This window comes from Nannobrachium achirus, assembly GCF_963921795.1.
Source record: "Nannobrachium achirus genome assembly, chromosome: 24".
Classification (NCBI taxonomy): domain Eukaryota; kingdom Metazoa; phylum Chordata; class Actinopteri; order Myctophiformes; family Myctophidae; genus Nannobrachium; species Nannobrachium achirus.
This window is the reverse complement of record NC_137831.1, coordinates 31,854,033-31,872,387: the sequence shown is the minus strand read 5'-3', so window position 1 is coordinate 31,872,387 and position 18,355 is coordinate 31,854,033. Positions and strand designations below refer to the sequence as shown.

At 46.2% G+C, this 18,355-nt stretch overlaps 1 protein-coding gene across 2 annotated transcripts in view; it reads right to left on the bottom strand.

The window, feature by feature from the left end:
- Positions 1-6,571: 6,571 nt before the first annotated feature.
- LOC308280047 (aspartyl aminopeptidase-like) overlaps positions 6,572-18,355 on the bottom strand; it is a 29,264-nt gene continuing 17,480 nt past the window's right edge. For both annotated transcript variants that reach the window (XM_080720305.1, XM_080720306.1), the window contains exons 14-15: positions 8,762-8,929; positions 6,572-7,601 (exon numbers count right to left, since the gene is read on the bottom strand). In XM_080720305.1, the coding sequence (XP_080576431.1) occupies positions 7,551-7,601; positions 8,762-8,929 (219 nt within the window). In that variant the 3' untranslated portion in view covers positions 6,572-7,550. The remainder of the gene's footprint in view (positions 7,602-8,761; positions 8,930-18,355) is intronic.

Sequence of the window (18,355 nt, the reverse complement as noted above, 5' to 3'; positions counted from 1 at the left end):
TTTTAAAACATGATTTTTTTTGCAAATCTTTAAAGGAGCTATAGTCAACTTTTTCTTGAAAAACGGATGCTAAAATAAAAATAATGTTTCGAAAATATTTTATATCAAAATAAGCTTCATATATGTGTTTCAATTAAAAAATGTCCACAAAAAGCGTAATATAATGATAAAATAATCATTTTGTCCATTGTCGGGCCGACACTTTGTTTACATCCTAGTCTAACACTATCAAAGAATAGACTAGAATGTCGGTCCGACAATGGACGAAATGATTATTTTATCATTAATTTACGCTTTTTGTGGTAATCTTTTAATTGAAACACATGTATGAAGCTTATTTTTTTTTTTATAAAAAAAATCGAAACATTATTTTTATTTTAGCATTCATTTTTCAAGAAGTTGACTATAGCTCCTTTAAATATATATTTTTAAAAGCAAACATTTGTAACTCAAATATATGCTTCTGTGGGGTCCCTAGAACAACATATTTTGAGATGGGGGAACCACTGATTTAGAAGAAGGATATGACATTTATAGAATCGGGTCAAAACATTCAAAGAACATACAAGCTCGCAACGCGGCACTCGGTGCCTGCACTGTATATCTGCTACTGCCTCGAGCTCATAAGCAAAAATTACACGAAAGATTGTGAGAACCACTGCTCTAAGTGAAGAAGAACCCCCCCCCCCTCCGCTCCTTCAATTACCTGCTCCAGCAAGAGCTTGATTGTGCAATTATAAACAATTATTGGAGTTCATGGTGTGTCTTGTGAGTTATCAGGGTGTAATACGGGCGTGACAGAAAGACCAGACGCCGTTAATTAATGAATTGCCAATTCACTACTGCCGAGTTCATTTAAGCCCGACGAGAGACAGTCACTGAGGAAACTGTCAGGAGTCGCTTTCAGAGACGGTTCTGGCCCCACGGGGGCCCTAAGCATGATTCTGCTATGGGGCCTTCCTGCAGGCGCGATTATAATATTTGTTATCAACCGTGCAGCACTAGTTCTTTTCTGCAGAGGAGGGGGCCTTTTTGGTCGGCGGGGCCTCACGCAGACTGCGTAGTCTGCTTATAGGGCCCGCCGGCGCTGGTCGCTTTCACCTACTGGTTCTCATCGTGTGGCCCGGGGGTGTCCATGAGGGGGTTCCAGGGGGTCCCCATTTAGACATTATTAATTAGGAACCTGCAGGCGCGATTATAATATTTGTTATTGTTTTTTAATCCATTTTATAATGGGTTTAATTCTGTTTTTTAAAAATATAAATAGGTCAAATTGCAGAATCGTCATGCAATGTAGCATCAAATAGCCTAACATAACTAAGGACTGGACAAATACCCCCAAATAAGCATAGATGTAGGCTATGCCAAGGCGATGATCTGAAACATATTATAGTAGGCTATATAATTTGTAAATATATATAGCACTAAATCCTCCGCCTCCCCCCCAAAACAATATATATAAATGAATAAATAAAAAACGACAACAACAGGCAACATATTTTTGCTATGTTTGATTTGTTCTTTTCTTATTTAAATAAAAAATGAAAACTTCCCCATAGGGGTACTGGAGCACCTGCAGCACCCCTAGTTCCAACGGCTATGGTTGGAGCCAGTCTGTGCCAAAACATCACATTCACTTTCAGCGGTGCAGTGATGCGCATTTAGGAAGCAAAGAAAGTCACCACAGTTTGATTTGATCATTGCTTAGTCAATTATGAAGGGATTTCTAAAATTAAAATGAAAAACCGCGGCCTTTGCGATTCGCTAATCGCGAGATTTCACATCTCGATTTTGGTTTGAAAACGATCAACCGTGCAGCACTAGTTCTTTTCTGCAGAGGAGGGGGCCTTTTTGGTCGGCGGGGCCTCACGCAGACTGCGTAGTCTGCTTATAGGGCCCGCCGGCGCTGGTCGCTTTCACCTACTGGTTCTCATCGTGTGGCCCGGGGGTGTCCATGAGGGGGTTCCAGGGGGTCCCCATTTAGACATTATTAATTAGGAACCAAATGGACCCTTATACGAGAACCAAATAGACCTTTGCAGGTCCATTTTGGTTCCATGTATACATGCTCTGAATTGAAGGACTCCGCCCGTTTTCATATAATTGGTCCTCACTATGACATTAATGCTCAAAATGGTACACATACTGTATAGGAAGGTTTATTTTTCCAAACAAAATTTCATTTTTTAAATTTGTATTTGTATTAATGCAAGGACAATTGCTTTCATTATAGCATGCCAACTTTCAGGAACAAGCCTGCAGTTTCTATTAACTGGGATTCCTCATTGATGATGTCACTGGTGGGTGGGTTACTGAACTGTCCACAGCACAGACCAAGTAGACAAAAATACTGCCATATTATAATGAGCATTAGTGAGGACTGGTTATAAGAAGATAAAAACAATGGATGAAGTCGTCGCACGCACACACACGCACACGCACACACACGCACACGCGCGCACACACACACACACACACACACACACACACACACACTCTATATATATATTTGTACTCTCTCAGAGTTATGGACGAGCAGTTGAGAAACAGTACCCCATATAAAAATAATTAAGTATACATAATAATAGCTCCCAGGAGATTAGGGAGCCCAGCCAATGTTGCCTCTCATGTCAAATCACATTAATTTCGTGCACAGATTGTCTGGACTGCAGCAGACAAAATTAGAACTTAGATTCAATCCCAGCTACAAAAACTCACTTAACCTTATGGGAACGGATGTATCATGTGACCTTTAAGTCTGGAAGTATGTATGAGACGCACGCACGCACGCATGCTGTTTTCATGTGTGTGCAAGAGCAACATGCACTGGTTTCTTTTATGCCTATATGTTGTGTAGCCTATTTCCAGAGAAGCACCCTGTCTGAGATTCCTGTGTAGTTATGAAAAAGGTAAAAAATAATACAGTAAAAAAAGAAAGAAAAAGAAAGAAAATGTCCTTCACGGACAGACTTCATCAAGAACAAACCTACAGAAAGTGTTATAGCCTGATCATTGAGTGGCATTGCATAGCCTCCAGATTTGTAAGCGGCTCCCCTGAGCAAGAATATTGATGCAGATAAATGCAGTGATAGAACTCCACTGGCAGAATAATATCCATGACAGGCCAGGCCCACTCCCTCACTCACAAGCCAGCTAGTCTCTCTCTCTCTGTGTGTGTGTGTGTGTGTGTGTGTGTGTGTGTGTGTGTGTGTGTGTGTGTGTGTGTGTGTGTGTTTTTATTTCCTCCCCCTCCCTGAAATGTCTTAATGACGCTGGTGTGCCATATGACCCTCATCTCTCAGACGATCAACATCGTTTGACGTGCGAATACGCTCGTCAGGAGGAGTGAGTCATGACGTGACGAAACAAGGCCATCAAGGCCAGTGTAGCTCATCTTATACCGTATGTTAACTTATGTTACAGCCCACGTTCAGAAACATCAGAAAACTGTCCAAATACCACTCAGTGGTAGAATATACGTTCGCACTAACCTACGAGGAATGTGGCTGGGTATATCCTGTCTGTTCAGAAAACAGCCACAACAGTGAGCCAGTGACGGTGCACTCACACGTTGGCTTTTACTTACGAGTCAACAGACACGTTCTAAAAGACAGGGGAGACCTTGGGTAACCTGTGAATATCAGCAAACAAAGCCTCTTCTATCTCTTTCTCAACTCAATTCAGTTCAATAAAAGCAAAAGCATGCGAGCTCCATTCAACTGGTGGTTGCATGGCGCTGTCCATGGTCCTGAACAGCCGCAGCTCATGCTTTCAAGAGTCTTTTGTAATGTACAGTGTGCATGTTCCTTTAATGTTGAAATGGCCTTGAATGCCCACAACCACCACCTGGTTTATAACTGTGGCTACAGTCCACAATAAAGCCAAAATGGCTCACTAAATCCTGTCATGTGCACAAACTAAGACAAACTCTACCAGGAACCTGTTTGCTTAGCTCAGTCAGTCAGGTAGACTACAGATACATTATCCTACACCCTACAGTCATCTATTCTTGAAGGTTGGGGCCTCTTAGGGCTGTAGGACAATCTACTAATTCCAGTGGTGGAAAAATTACTCAAATGTTTTACTTAAGTAAAAGTATCAATACTGCAATGTAGAAATACTCCATTACAAGTAAACATGTAAATGTTTGAAAATAGCTATAGGTATAAAATAGGGCTAAAGTGGTTTATGTATGTTTTATAATATTATAGCTGCACAGTCAATAGTAACAAAAGTTTTCAAATACATGTTGTGAAAGTACACTATTTGGATCTGAGATGTAGTGGAGTAGAAGAAGTAAAGGTATTGGAAATTGGAAATAATAAGTAAAAATAAATACCTCAAACTGTACAGTAAGTATACAGTATAAGTACTTAAGTAAATGTACTTAGTTACTTTACACCACTGAGTGTAGGGAAGAGTGAAAACTACGCCCATGGGCAAAGGCAAAGACCCAGGATAATTGCTTGTGGTGTGCGTGTGGACTCCCACCGCTGTGGAAAAAAAGTGGGAAAACAACGATTGCTCACTGCTGCGACAAAGTCACAGGATGTGATTACAAGCTGTACGATGCTTTCACTTAATACATGCTCTCAAAATGTACATAAATTATATTTAAGCTTTTCTCCAGAGCTTATAAAACCAGAGCAACACACACGATTGTTAATATCTAGACTATAGAAACCACAATATAATAAATAAGTTAATATCACAACATTAATAACATCCCGTTTTTAGTGTTGTAGTGATATTATGGGTGCTGAAGTTGCATGGTTATGATTCATCATGCACCGACATTTCATCGGTGAAACCATATTTGCCATGGTGACGCAAAAATGCAATTCAGAGATTCCACTATTCAGCCTACTCGTCCAAATAATTTAAAAGCAACCAGCATGATCAAGACAAACAAATAGCCTATACTGTACCTCATCAGTTAATTAGACTTCTCACTTAATAGCAGTAAGTGCACCATAGTTTTAAACTCATTTCTTAGGCTAAACTCAAACCCTAATTTATTTTCCAAAACGGTTAGATTTTACGCATCGCTTCACGGGGACACTAACTAACTAGTCCATTAGCTGGACTTTGACGAACTGCGTCTCCATTGAGGTCCATCTTACCGTATCGGGCAGACATCGTCCCCAGCTGTGCCAACAATATGGTCACCCAGAGAAGGACTGCTGATCCCCTGAGCCGCGTTGGAGACTTCATGGCGATGTCCCCGTGAGAACGCGAACGGATCGCTATGCCTCCGATCGTTTTTATATTATGTCTCCTTTTTACAAGCCGCCAGCCATCTCGTACTAGTAGTACAGCCAGGGGAAGACTCTGCTGCTGACGGAGCTACACGCCTACGATGGGAATCTCTCCCCAGCCTGTGAGCGTGTGTGTCAGCGTGAGGAAAGTCAGCACCGGCGGGGTGGGTGGTGGTGGTGTGGGAGCTCGTGTGTGAGCGTTCGTAAGGGGCGGTAGAGTGGAGGAGAGGGAGAGGGAGATGGAGAGACAGAGAAAATGAGAGAGGCAGAGAGACAAACAGATACAAAGAGATAACTCTCTGTATATGTCTCCCATCCTTCTCTCTATCCCTGATATTCCCTGCCTATCCCTCTATTCCGTCTTTGACCCTCAAAGTCAGGAATTCTCAAATTTGCTTGAGTAAAAGTGCACAAATATTGGTATAAAAATGTACTTACCGAAAGTAAAAGCCAAAGGCAGTGTCCTATTTGAAGTTTGCAAATGTATAAAAATCTTTTGAAAATATCAAATCTACAAGCTCACAATGCATTGCATAGATTGGTATTTTCAAATGGTCGAAAGGTATAGGCTGAAGTGGTTAATGTATGTTTTGTGATTATAATCCAAATGTACAAAGTAACAAGTAACCAAAGTTTTCAAATAAATGTAGTGGAGTAAAAAATATTGGGCATTGGAAATACTCAAGTAAAGTACAAATACCTCAACACTGTACTTAAGTACAGAACTTGAGTAAATGTAGTTACTTTCCACCAGTGGGCGGTGGAGTGGAGGAGGAGGAGGGAGAGATTGAGACAGAAAATGAGGTAGAGAGAGACAAGCAGACACAGAAGAGAGAGAGAGAGAGTGGGGAGACAGACAGAGAGGGCCAAAGACAGGGAATCAGGGATAGGGAGATAAAGCCATGGCTACACAGGAAGACATTGTCTCACAGTTGACTGTAATGTTTTTGAAGAACCATCCTGAATTGGACTGCAACATGGAGAGGAAAAGCTAAGCAGCCATCTCATATCTGATTTCCTTGCTGGCTGCAGTCACACTCACACGGCATGACGTGGCACTTAGAAGTAGTACATAATCTCAAAGTGTCATCGCAATCTGCCAAAAAGCCATTCCAACATTGGCAAGCAGCATTCCAACGTCCATCACCGTGTCATTACTTGAATTGAGTGCACGCTTGTACTGCAAGAAGTGATATATTGTGCATATTGAGCACCAAACTCCTGCACCATTGGGGAAAATAAAATTAAGCTAGACCCAGTGGCTTTTAATTAAACAGATTTTATTTAATTAATTTATAAACAATTCCGTCGAAAAGCATGATCCAAAAACTTAAATCACAAGGACCAGCTTAAAGCTTAATTTATACTCCATCACACATCCGGGTCAGATTGCCAAAAAGAACAAAATGAAAATGAACATACAAATCTGGAGTAAGCCATGGCATTACTGGAGCAAATCTTTTCAGAAACGCATCTGTCTTTACATGGACTGTTAGCCGTACTAAAAAAAAACTGGTGGCTGCTTAGTAAGTGTTCCATTCTCTATGCGACATTACATAATTTCTCAGTTGTAGGTAGACACTTAAAACTTACAATCCTTGAAGACAATCAATGCCACTAAAATATTACTCGGTACACGTCTTCTTTGCCATCACAGAATCTTGACCAGTGGGACCCCAGTAATATCCATTAAAGACACAAGTGATGTTGTTAGCTTGACAATCTGTTCTTTTTGGCATCAGCAACATTGTACTTTGGAGTATATTAATTAGGCTTAAGCATTTAAGGAGTGTAAAATGTGTTTGTGGTGATCATCTGTTGGTATGGTGGTGGTCAGAGAATAATTAAGTAAAGGAGGTATAAAGGAGACAAAGTACGCCTGCACAAAGAAAAAAAGAAAGAAAAGAATGAGTCAGGACATCTGTTACTTCAATAACCGTTGTTTTTGGTGACATCAGCTGATATGGGGCAGCCAAGCTTCAGACAGAAATAACTGCCACAGCAAATGTTGAGCCGACTGTCGTTGAATCATTCGTACTGTAGCAAGAGTGACTACTGCTTCAGCTATACTGAGACAAAGTATAACTCATGATCTACAACGAAAAGGAAGTAAGGCATCTTGCTCATGGACATGTGTTGTTGCTGTGATTAAAGTGTCAATTTGGGGGTCCTTGACATGAAAAAGAACAACTGTTGTAAATGACGCATTCTTTTTTTCCCTTCTTTTTAAGAGTTGTCCATTTTGTTCCTTTGCCGAGGTCATGGGTGATTAGACGCTGCATCCTCACTTCTCTAATCCACAGTCACCAGGCTCCTCACTGTAGGGTACAACTCAAAGAATCCCTGGTGAAAAAAACAAAACACATACAGGATATTTTGTTGATGGTGTCTTTTACTTTTTTCACCCTGATAAAAAACCCAAAACAACTTCAACTATGAACAGTTTTCAAGTCTTCTTGTCCTCTTTTTGTCCTGACATTAGTTGAACTGGGTGAAATGTCCTCCTAGAATAACATTTGCAAAAGTTTAAACTGCAATCACGGGTAGTGACCCGCATGGCGTCACAAGTGGGGGAAAGTGGGACTGAGTTACTACTAGGGCCCAAGGTGGAGGGGCCTTAATTATCAAATACTTTAGATATTGAGAAATAGCAGATATACAAGCTCACACGCGGCACCGAGTGCAGCGCAGCGAGCTTGTAGATCTGCTATTTTTAAAAAGTCGTGAAAATGTGTGCAAATCTTTGAATATATGCATTTTGAAGCAAAAATGTGTAACTTAAATTTTGCTTCTGGGGCGTCTGTGGAACTGAATATTTTGAGATGGGGTCCGTGGCCAAATACAGAACATTTTGGGGGTCCTTCACATGAAAAAGTTTGAGCACCACTGACGTAGAAACATAGTTTTTTTTCCAAAAGAACCTTAGAAGGATTCGAAATATTCAAAGACAAATGTTCACAATCTTTTCAAAAATAGCAGATCTACAATGTATTGTATACCTGCTATTTTTCAATAGTTAAAGCACATAGGGCTGTCACAATTATTACATAATCGTCTAATCGTGATTTTTGGACATAATCGTGATTATTTTTCATAATCGTCATAATCGTTTCCATGTTGAAAAATGTTCATATATATTCTTTTTAAGTAAAAAATAGTGGAAATAGCAGATCTACAAGCTCACAACGCGTCGCATTGCGACGCGTTGTGAGCTTGTAGATCGGTTATTTCCACTATCAATGTTCTTTTTAAAGTGTAACGTTGTCAAATATGTCCTTAATTTCTTTGTATATTTAGGTTATTTGGCACATGCCGTGCCAAACAGAAATGTAATTGTCAACGACTAAAACACAATTAAATCGTTAATCGCAATTATTTGAGTGACAATTAATCGTCATGTAAAATGTCCTAATCGTGACAGCCCTAAAAGCACAAAATGTGAGTGAATCCTTGTACCCAGGGCCCAGAATTTGGTGCGACACCCCTAGTGACCCCGGGTTTACCTTGAAGAGCTGCGTGCTCTGCAGCACGCCGGAGGTGCAGCACATCTCCCTGATGGAGTGCATGGACAGCTGGGGGGCCCCGATGTCCAGCACGGGGATGCCCAGGCGGGCGGCCAGGATGGGGCCGATGGTGGTCCCGCACGGGCTGTCGTTACGCACCATCACATCCTGGCAGGACACGGAGAAAGAGAAAGAGAAGTCGAGTCTGCTTTAACTCAGTGGTTCTGAACCTTTTCAGGCCGTGAACCCCAAATTAATTACATTTTTAACTGGGGTCCCCCCCACCTTGCCTGACTGCGAGCGCCAGACATCTCACACTACGTTTCACTTCGGGATGAGAGTCTGAGATTACGGACGGAGATTCTACTTCGGCGTGGGCGGGCTAAAGCCTATTGACGTCACACACACACACACACACACATACACACACACACACGCGACGGCGACGTGGCGTGACATTGCAAAAATACGTTATTTCTCATAACATATTATATGTCTGCATGTTTACGTTAGTGCAAAATGGTATTAAAACGTGGTGAAACGGCACTATTGCATCGTTTATTAAAATAATACGAGTCGAGTCTGACTCCGCCATGACAGTTTTCACGGACCAATCAGAGTCCACTAGACTCTCACGTGGGCAGAGGACACCAATCAGAGTCCACGAGCGTGTCACACGTGAGCTCAAGAGCTCTGTTTGGAGGGGGCTGGGACCGGAGCAGCCAAACCATGTGCCCCAAGCATACAACCCTGATTGGCCCATTCAATGCGCCCGCTCTTCAGGCGGCTCGAAATAAAATAAAATATGTGCAGCTTCAGTCCACACTACAAACCACCCACCAACAGGGGGTGGTGATGTGCGGACTGAAGTATCAGGCTACCCCCCACCCCCACCCCCACGGGTGGAGTTGCATGCCTCAACTCACTAAGAGTTGAGGCATTACATTTTGTATAACATGGTTCTATTTTGAAAATAGCCTATCTACATGCTCACAACGCCTCGCAACGCTAAGCGTTGTGAGCATGTAGATCTGCTATCTTCACAATTTTTGCCTCTAATATTTGACAACTTGGCCAATGTTTAATTTGTCATTTTAGCTGTACTAAAAGGTCCTTAATTTGTCACTTTAGAAATGTGCAGATATCCGCAATACACTTATACTGTATGTTGGTTATAATAATATTGACCCTCAGGTTGAGAACCACTGCTTTAATTTACCAGGAGAGGGTAAAAGCCTGATTAATACGTTGTTGCGTGCCATTGTTGAAGCTGAAAATAGCAGCAGATTCTCACAAATCATAGGGTTTTCTGTCATTTACTCGAAATGCACTCCTCTTGGGTTATCGCGCCTCCTAGCGTGCGATACAGAGCTACACATATGCTCCCGAATGACAAAGTCGGAGGGTATGCCAGTCAAAACGCCCCGCCCCAACCGTGGGCATAAGGCGCGAGACTGGCATGTGTACTTCCTCTTCCGTTCCTCTGCACGCATGAGATACGGACGTCTACACATGTTACTCTACGACAAATAATTAATTCTTCAAGTTACTCAGTCTAAGATCAGTTCGAATTCAACTTTAGCCTTAGCGGTGAGTAGGACCATCACCCACGGGTTTCGTTCAACTTGGTCTGTTCTTCTCTGTTTTGTTCTTCGCTGTTTGCTGCTAACGATAACAAGCGGCTAGCCTAGGTTAGCTTAGCTTACCGTCGTCATGTCTAGCGAGGGTCTGTTTTCACCACCCCTCCCTCGACGCTGCGGGGATCCGGAGTGCAGCCGCTTCATTGCCGCTGAGGACCCGCATTCCATCTGCCTGGGCTGTCTGGAGCTACAACACGCTTGGCAAGGGTTCTACTTCCCAAACAGCTGCGTGTTCTGCGCGACGATGGACGCGGCCGTTCTTCACCAGCGTCTGCTGGTGGTCATGAACATGGACGCTACAAGGCCCAAACAAAGCCACGTCGCTCGGGGAGCTCAGATGGAACACGGCGCTCAGATCCCCGCCACGCCAGGACAAAGAAGCGGGCCTGTTTCCAGCACCGCAGCAAGGTTTGTCCAGGCGGCTCCTAGTGTTTGCGAACCTATCCGCAGTAGCTTCGCTCCGATGTACACTATTTCTACCACAGCGCACAGTGGTGGACCCGGCATGTTCGGCTCCACCCCGCGCTTCTCCTTCACGCCCGGTCCTGGTTTGACCAGCACCGGGCCTCTCCAGGCCTCCGCCGCCCTGCAGGCTAGCCTCCAGGGACCACTCCAGGCGGGGCCATTGTCTCCGGTCGCCGCCGAGGCGGCCACCAGTGGGACTCCTCACCCCACCAACCCGTTCCTGATGACTCCAACGGTCACCGCCCCCCCCTCTTTCCCCCCTCTCTTAACGTCCCAACAGAACGTGCCACGTAAAGTGCCTCGCGGCTCGGACGAGTTTGGCACCTCCGAGGAGGAGGAAGATGCCATGGAAGGAGAAGAGGAGGAAGATGAAGAGGAGGAGGAGGAGGACGGGTTGGTTCAAGAGGAGACAAGTGAGGACATTGTGATGCTAAGCCCCCGTCATGGCGGCACCCCTCGCACCTCACCCCAAGCCCCCCCCATCACTGAAGCCCCCCCCATCGCCCCTGCCAAGAAGGCAGCGGTGGATAAGGAGAAGGTGGGCGCCACAGCAGATTCCACCCCACAAGAACTGGACCTGCTGGCAGTGGTTGAGCTGGCGGTGGCCAAGATGGGCCTCACTATGCCAGTGGAGCCTCGCCCTGCGAGCTCTACGGAGATCAAGTTTGCGGGCAAGAGAGAGGTACAGACACCAGTCCCTCGCTCTCAGAAGCTACCCGCTACCCCGGGGCTCAAAGAAGCTCTCCATTCCACATGGAAAGAACACAGAGAGCCCGGGAAGATGGCTCTGTCAACCTCACTGGCGGATGAGGACAAGTTTGGCGTGGGCGGCCTTCCCCCTGTGGATGTCGCCACTAATCAATTCTTCTGTGCCCAGTTTAAACCCACGGAATGCCCCTTCACTCAGGAGCCTGTGCCCAAGTTCAAGAACAAGGACGAAAACAAGGTCTCCAACATGGTAAAAAATGTTTATAAAGCTGCAGGGCTCTCTGTGAAAAGTTTAAACGTGGTGGGGCTGATGAATGGAGCCATGGCAGAGATGCTGCTCCAAAACAAGGACCGCCTCCCTCCTGAGGCCTATGCTGAATGGGATGCCATGCTACAGCTGGCAATAGTGAGCAACGTCCATGCCATCCAATGGGCTGGCAGGGGGATGGACGTCGCTGTCAGCATGGAGAGGTTCAGGTGGCTGCAGAAAGTCCCCTTCCAAGGCGACGAACCAAAGGCCAGCGAGAGGCGAGAGGAGCTGAGGGGCCTGGACACAGCCCCCAACAGTCTCTTCGAGGGAGCGTTACCCTTCCTCCGTGTCATCACCGACACCAATAAAGCCCAAAAAGAAGTGGTGGATGCTGTTTTGGGTAAACCTGATAAAGGGAAAGAACAGTCAGGTTACTCAGGACGCTCTTCCCGTAATAGGGAGAGATATCAGGGACCCCCCCGACAGGGCGGGAAACCCCATCGTTCTCCTAGAGCTCCGTCTTCCTCCTCGGGCACGAGCAGGAACAGAAGTCAGAGCAACCAGGGCTCCCAGCACCAGGAGATGCGCCCACCAGCTCGCCCTTCATACAGTGCAGCAGTGAGGGGGCGTGGGAGAGGGTCGAGAAAATGACACTTTGAGAAAGAGGGCCTTCTCACCCTCGGCGCACGGAGACAGGGTCATGGACGGCTCTCCAGCGCGCAAGCACAGTGCACTTTTGATCCTGCCACCCAGGGTGGAGGAATCCAATGTAAATGTGAATTTTGTTACTGTGCCAAATGTTTTCTCCCCAGTAAAGAATGTGTCTGCGAAACAAGGTCTCTTCTTTCACAATGCACACACAATGGAGAATCCCCAGTGGGGACATCCATATATAAAATATGCATGCCCAGTACCACAATCACAAACACAAACAGCCTTCAAGGAAACCCCCTTAAGGGGCATTTCCAATATAAAAGGTTTAATTGTTCCACAGCCTCAACTCAAGGGCCGGAACAACAAGTGTTCCTCCCTTCCGACACGAGAGGGCGCAAAAGCGCCAGTCAAGGTAAGAAGGTGGCAGAGAGGTCTTTCTTGTTTAGCTATCCCAGCCCCAGCTGCGACAGCAGTATTAAACAGGGTTTTAGACAGGACGTGTTTACAAGAATGCGTTCCTTTTTACACTCCTCCTCTGCCTCCTGTCCCACCGTGCAACAAAGTGTTGTCGCCGGTGATAAAGGCATTAAACGTAAGGCCCTCGCTTCACAGCAAGACGGTGTCACGCTCAGTAGTAAGTCACGTGACTCAGTCTCGAGTCCCTTTGACTTCCGCGTTACCGGTGACGTCAGTGTCGTGTCCGGGGGTGCACATACCGTGCATTCCTATCAATCACATTCCGTTAGGTCTGACGTCAGCTCCCATTCAGAATCCTTTGTCAAAGCATTTAACTCAATGGAAAGCATGCAAGCCGTGTCCCTGGGTGCTTCGCACCGTGAGGCAGGGATACAGGCTACAATTCTCAACCCAGCCTCCCTTGTCAGACAGAGTGATATTCACGCACGCAAAGGGGCAGGCCGCTTTGATTCTGAGGGAGGAGATTCACTCTTTATTGGGGAAAGGAGCGATCAGGGAAGTTTCCACAGATCAGCTCGGTCTGGGGTTTTATTCTCATTATTTCGTTGTGCCAAAGAAAGGGGGGGGGCTGAGGCCCATTCTGGACCTAAAAGCCCTCAACAATTTTCTGGTAAAATACAGTTTCAAAATGTTGACGAACGTAGCGCTATTGCGCTCGATCAGAATCAACGATTATTGGACGTCCCTCGATTTGAAGGACGCGTACCAGCATGTGGGAATTTACCCCCCACACAGAAAATTCCTGAGGTTCGGTTTCGAGGGGAAAGTGTACGAATACACTGTTCTCCCGTTCGGCCTCTCTCTGTCTCCCCGCGTGTTTGTCAAAGTGACACAAGCGGCTATAGCTCCCCTGCGGCAGCAGGGAATCAGACTTGCGACGTACCTGGACGATTGGTTAATAAGCGCAAGTTCGAGAGAGGAGGTGACACGTCTCACCAATGTGGTGATGTCGCAGTTAACCTCTCTGGGGTTCAACATAAACTTCAAAAAGAGTATGTTAACACCAGCCCAGCAGACCACCTTTTTGGGGATCTCGCTGGACTCAATAAATATGACGGCTCGACTCTCACAGGAGCGATTAGTCAAGATCGTGGCCTGCGCGAAATCTTTTCGCGTGGGCAGAGTGGTCACGTACAAGCGCTGCATGATTATGTCAGGGCTGATGGCCTCAACTATCCATCTACTCAGGCTGGGCAGGCTGTATATGAGGCCTTTTCAAAAGTGGATGTTGGCACTCAAGATCCACTCGACACAAGGTCGCCGCAAGGTCAAGGTGTCCCCAGGGTGTGTGTACACACTGAGACCGTGGGTGGACGTGACTCTTCTGTCCCAGGGGGTCAGTATGGGCGTGGTGGTGTCACGGAAAGTGATCACAACGGACGCCAGCCTCAGTGGTTGGGGCGCAACGCACGAGGGCCGTTCGGTGAGGGGAGTTTGGGACTCCGCTCTACAGAAACGGCACATCAATTTTCTGGAGTTAAAGGCAGTGTTTCTGGCGTTGAAACATTTTTTGCCTTTCGTGGAAGGGTGTCACGTGTTGATCAGGACAGACAACACGACGACCATGTGCTATATCAACAAGCAGGGGGGCCTCTCCTCCCCGGCTCTCAATCAGCTGGCGCGGGATCTGACGCTGTGGTGGGAACCACGTTTGGCGTCGATCAAGGCGTCGCACATTCCGGGGCTTCTGAACAGCGGAGCAGTGGTGAGACAGATTTGGAGCAGGTTCGGTCAGCCTCAAGTCGACTTGTTCGCGTCAGCAGAGAACGCGAAGTGTACACTTTTCTTCTCTGCGACGGGGCCAGCCCCACTGGGGCTGGATGCTCTGGCTCACGACTGGCCGAGGGAACTGCTATACGCGTTTCCTCCGTTGGAACTGATCCCCCAGACTTTGGAGAGGGTCAGGCGGTTCGGCCTCAAACTATTGTTGGTGGCTCCGGGGTGGGGCGTGTGGAGGTCGGAGATATCTCCCCTCCTTTACGACAACCCGTTGCCTCTGCCGCCAATCAGAGATCTGCTACGGCAGGCAGGGCAGGAGATCTTCCATCCCGACCCGGCGAAGCTAGACCTTCAGGTTTGGCCCGTGAAGGGGAGTCTTTGAGCGCTTTGGGTCTGACGCCAGGGGCGGTTCAGACTATTCAAAGTGCTAGGGCTTCGTCCACGCGGTCGGCTTATGATAAGAGGTGGAGGATCTTTGAAGACTGGTGTGCGGAGCGTACGTCACCGGTGGTGGCGTTTGAGGCTCCGGTCCAGCTTGTTGTGAATTTCCTTCAGGAAAAGCTAGAAAGTGGTCTTGCCTTTTCTACCATTAAAGGTTACTTGGCGGCGCTGTCAGCGTGCCATGTGGGCTTTGAGGGTAAGACGGTGGGTAGGCACCGTCTGGTGGCTCGGTTTTTAGCGGGTGTGCACCAGCTTAAACCGGTTACTAGGTCCCTTTTCCCATCGTGGGATTTGGGTGTGGTGTTGGACGGGCTGTGCCGTCCACCGTTTGAGCCTCTGGAGGCGGCGAGCTTAAAGCTTTTGAGTTTTAAGACTAGTCTTTTGTTGGCCTTGTCTACAGCCAAGAGAGTCAGTGATCTACATGCGTTATCGGTGGACCCGGTGTGCATGAGATTCTGTGAGGATGGCAAGAAGGTTCTGCTAAAACCCCATTTGGCGTTTGTCCCAAAGAACCGTGTGATTATACATGAGCCAACCGAGTTGGTGGCTTTTCATCCTCCTCCGTTTTCTTCGGAGGAGGATAGGCGTCTACATTGTCTTTGCCCGGTAAGATCCTTGAGGATTTACTGTGAGAAGACGAGGGCTATTAGAGCGTCAAACCAACTGTTTGTCACGTTTAAAAGTGGTCCTAGACGGAAAGCGGTGGCTAAAGCTTCACTTTCAAGGTGGATTGTGCAGGCCATAAAGATGGCCTACACTTGTGCTAAAGTCCCGGTTCCTGAGGGCCTAAGGGCTCATGACACTAGGGGAATGTCGACCTCCTGGGCTCTAGCCAGGGGTGTCTCGATCCAAGAGATCTGTTCGGCGGCTAACTGGTCGACTCCGTCGACTTTTGTGGTTTTTTACCATTTGGACGTGGCTCCATCTTCTTTGGCGCATTCGGTCCTGGGTGTTGCCGCCTCCTCTAGTTAAAGACTTTTTCCCCCTTTTTTATAGCTGAGACCAAGTCCCTTTGCTCTCGGTAAAAGGGGGGGACCCTGTTTCCTTATAAAACGGCTGCTAGTGGGCCTATTAGTGAATAGGCGGGCTCCAGCCTGTCAGGGTTTTATGAGGCGGACCTGGTCGGCCTATTAGTTCATGAGGCGGATTTCGGTCTGTCAGGGTCTTTCTACTTTCTTCCGCTCTCGAGTCCGGTGGGCTCGGGGCTCCGTGGGGGAGGGGCCACGCCGGGGGTGTGGTCTCCTGTCAGGCGGAGCGGGCGGAATTTGAGGGTGTGCGCTTCCGGGGGTTTATGTGACCCAAGAGGAGTGCATTTCGAGTAAATGACAGAAAACGAAAGGTTTCGTACGAAACCATGGTTTTCTTAGTTTAGGAGAAATGCACTCCTCAAACGCCCCTTCGCGCGCATGTTGCGTGCAGAGGAACGGTGTTGTTAAGAGGAAGTACACATGCCAGTCTCGCGCCTTATGCCCACGGTTGGGGCGGGGCGTTTTGACTGGCATACCCTCCGACTTTGTCATTCGGGAGCATATGTGTAGCTCTGTATCGCACGCTAGGAGGCGCGATAACCCAAGAGGAGTGCATTTCTCCTAAACTAAGAAAACCATGGTTTCGTACGAAACCTTTCGATGCAACGCATTGTGAGCTCGAACATCTGTTATTTCAAAATCTCACCGTTTGGTGTTCATTAACCTTGGGGAAAGACAATGGAACTGCCCGTTCTCGTTCGTTGTGATAAAATGTGATTTGCTCTTCAGTCATGCACATTGAACGAACGGATGAAACAACGATTCAGATGCATTTTGTTCTCCTTTACAGCACTTCAGAACCAGAGACGCTGCTAGACAACTCTACTTAAATTTGCATTCAAGTCTGACGTGACACACAAGCGATTCGTGTTGCTCGTGGCTGACGGCGTAATTTTGTGCGGTGAGGAAAACAAGAGCCTTTTGTTTCCGTGTTCTCAGTATTACCTACAGTGGGTACTGTACAGCAGGGGTCTTCAACGTTTTCAGGCCAGGGACCCCCACAACCTTTTCATAGATTCCATTTAGTTTCATTGTTTGACAGAATTTGTGTTTTCAGATATTTAACCACTTGAACCGTCAATACTTAATAAACGTCACCCTTTCACTGTACTTAGTCTGCTCTTTTTCCCATCCAAAGCTCTTGAGGTGTGAGCTTGTAGATCTGCTATTTTTGGCTAAATATGGCTCAGAATATGGACAAATAAGGACGATAGGGTTCAATAAAAAAAATAAAAAAATAAAATAAAAAAATAAATAAAAAGGTTTCTATCACACAAATATTTGGAGGACCCCCTGTAGTAACTCTGAGGACCCCCTGTTGAAGACCCCTGACCTACAGCATAGTGCAGTAGTATCCAATTAGGCAACATTGTGTATATTAAAGTTTCATGTATTCATGTGGCATGTACTGTCCTCAAGGCATGTCGAGCAGCAGCACCATCTTCCGTGGATATAAAATGCACGAGGTTGTCAAATTAACATCACAGACAATTAGTCATATGCTAGGATTGATTTTAAATGCTGCTCTGGTGCCATGGGTTGACATTAATTGATCTCAGCGGTGCCGGAGGCCGCAGAGTTTAAATGGGAGTTTGCATCATCAACGTGCCATTCTGTTATCGCATCTCAGAGGTGATTCAGAGAGCTTTTGTCTGCAGAAACGGGAAAAGGATAATGTATGCATGATTCTGTATGATTGTACCCCTTTCCTCTGCATTCTGTCGCTGTCCCCTGTTCAATCTGATGCTCCTTTTTAACCCATTTAGGACGGGGACCCCTATTCGTAACTATAACTTTCAGGACAGGAACCCCTTTTGGGTTTTTGTTGCTGTGTACGGTATACAACAACATATCGTCACTGTCGGGCAGAAACCTTGTATCGCCAAGTTTCACATTTGCATGTTTTTTTTGTAAAGTAAAGCCCTGCTTCGTCATACAAGACTGTCACACAAAACTAGTGAAAACAGCCGATCTACAAGCACACAACTCCTCGCTGTGCGAGGCGTTGTTTGCTTGTAGATCGGCCATTTTCACTAGTTTAAAATCATTTTTAAAATGATAAATACAAAACGAACGGTTTTGGACATACACGGTTTCCACCCGACAACAGTGTTCATTTTTTCAGCAAATTTTGATTTAGTCTTAGTGTTAGTCTTTTCAATAACACACCATTTAGTCTCAGTCCTGTCTTAGTCTTCTGAAATTGTTTTAT